Genomic DNA, 2100 nt, shown 5'->3' with positions numbered 1-2100 from the left:
GATCCAACCCTCGGGCAACCTTTCAAGTAAGGTTAACCTTGACAATAAAATGTTTAATTTTTAAAGAACCCTATTTTTAGGTGACAAGTAAACACAACTCCAAAAAAAAAAAATAGCATTGGAAATGTCAGCTACATCGCAAATAACAGTTGGTTGATTTGTAAGCCGCACAGTCACAAGTAAAGAACTTGGACTATAGACGGGGGGGGGGGGATGGAAATTTTTGTTGGGTATGTGCCGCTGGCCCCCCCCCCAAATCAGGCCAAATAGACCCCAACACATGGTAAATTAATCTCTCCTACCCCAGAGGTCTCTTTCGTGTTTCGGGCTGTTGGAAAGTAGTAGGGAGAGGAAAAACGGGGAGATTTTTTGGTGAAAATGTAAAAGCGCGCGGAGCCTGGAGATGAATCAAAACCGAAAGCGCGACCCCATCGGGGCACACTGAAAAAATGCGAAATGGCCCCTTCCCGTCGTCCCCCATCCGCGCTCCCCCCTATTTTTCGCCTTCCCCCACGAAAGAGGCCTCTGCGGAGGAGAGAGGACTATAGAAAGAATTATCTGTGAATGTTTTAAGATATAACACAATTTGCTGCCTGCAAATCGTCCAGCTGTGGCTCGACCAGCGAGTTTGTGGAATCCATTGCAGTCCCTGGTATTCGAGACCCATGGTCGCCATTCATGGCAGTCTTTTCCTTATCAATTGATGTTGGGTGACTGTCTTGTTGGGTAAAGATGTGCGGCGATTTATCAACAACACGTGAGGATTTCTCGTGAAGTTGCTTCTTCATTTCCTCCAATTCCATTCGCAAACTGGTAAAAGTGAAAGAAAGAGTACACACAACTTAGTTCAGTTGCAACTAGCGAAAACTTTATACAGTACGGCAAATATAGAAGTCCGATAGCTAATACTCGTTTAGAACGTTTTATCGATCGGTGGATGGTTCGTGGAACATCTGATCAATTCATTAGGCATAGGATTAATCGAACGATTGATCAAACCGCCAACATGGATTTGATAGATGTTTTTAGCGATAAATATTTGTACATTTGTAAAGTTTTATCCAATTCAGCCTTTATGCTGTCTAATCCAATCCACTGGGGAATCGAACGATTGATCGAACCAATCAATAAAACTAGTAGATCTTATTCGACAAGGCTAACTATGCAATTCCTTCTAAGTTAGAAACATCTATGAGAGTTGTGAGATATTTCAAGCCATAGCTTGTCCATTCTCCCTTCTAACTGCCATGCATTTTTTTCGCATTTGTCCTGAGAATTTCCTTTAGGTGATAATTTTCATTATTCTCAATACATGTCTGCTTAACAATGTATTGATAATGTTAGGAGAAGTTAGGTATTCATCATCATTATTCCACAATTGTGCTATTTTACCATATAAGGGCAAAAGAACGCGCAAAATATGCCACGTTATTACACAGTAGAACAGGGCAAAAATACGGACAGGCAAACTTAAAGAGTACGGACCCAAACTTGGTGGAAAAAATAGTGGAATAATAAATCCCTTATTCGATGGTTTAACATATACGCGCGGATATGAGTTGCGTAGTATTTTTTCCTCGGCTCTACGGGGCTCGGAAAAATACTACGCAACTCGCAAAATATCCGCGCTTATTATATGCCAAACCATCGAAAAAGGTGTAATTCTTACCTCTGCATTTCACTGTTATACAAATTCTCTTGTTCTTTAATTGTCTTCTCTCTGACTTCTTGCGTTGTATACTGTCAAAAGAAGTTACAATAACAATCAGAAAGTTATTCATTAAACAGTTGCAAGCTACTTTATTTTCTATTCTTTATCAGATTGCACCGTTTTTTTTATGAGCTCATCTCTAAAAACATGTACAATATATAAAAAAGAATTGTGGGCAATACCTCTTCGTTTCTGCTCTTCTGGCGAAAATAGCATCTGGGAAAAAGATTATGATTAACAATTCATTAAGACTAGGAAATTATAAGATGCCGCAATCTTAAAACAGTTTTGTTAATTTTGCCATTTAAAATCTGAAGACCATTTTACATTTCTTTATTTAGAGAGGAAGCCACATCAGCACTTGCTGGTTTTCATGCAGCTCCTCTATT

General features: G+C 39.5%; 1 protein-coding gene across 2 annotated transcripts in view; it reads right to left on the bottom strand.

Annotated features, from left to right (window-relative positions):
• Positions 1-545: 545 nt before the first annotated feature.
• Positions 546-2100, bottom strand: part of LOC144664652 (uncharacterized) — a 21936-nt gene continuing 20381 nt past the window's right edge. For both annotated transcript variants that reach the window (XM_078525823.1, XM_078525824.1), the window contains exons 19-21: positions 1894-1927; positions 1670-1740; positions 546-810 (exon numbers count right to left, since the gene is read on the bottom strand). In XM_078525823.1, coding sequence (XP_078381949.1) covers positions 570-810; positions 1670-1740; positions 1894-1927 — 346 coding nt within the window. In that variant the 3' untranslated portion in view covers positions 546-569. The remainder of the gene's footprint in view (positions 811-1669; positions 1741-1893; positions 1928-2100) is intronic.

The sequence above is a fragment of the Oculina patagonica genome, chromosome 9 (assembly GCF_052425735.1).
Source record: "Oculina patagonica isolate OP01 chromosome 9, crgOcupat, whole genome shotgun sequence".
NCBI classification, from domain to species: Eukaryota; Metazoa; Cnidaria; class Anthozoa; order Scleractinia; family Oculinidae; genus Oculina; species Oculina patagonica.
Note: the sequence above shows the minus strand (reverse complement) of the source record. Positions and strands in the feature narration are given on the sequence as shown.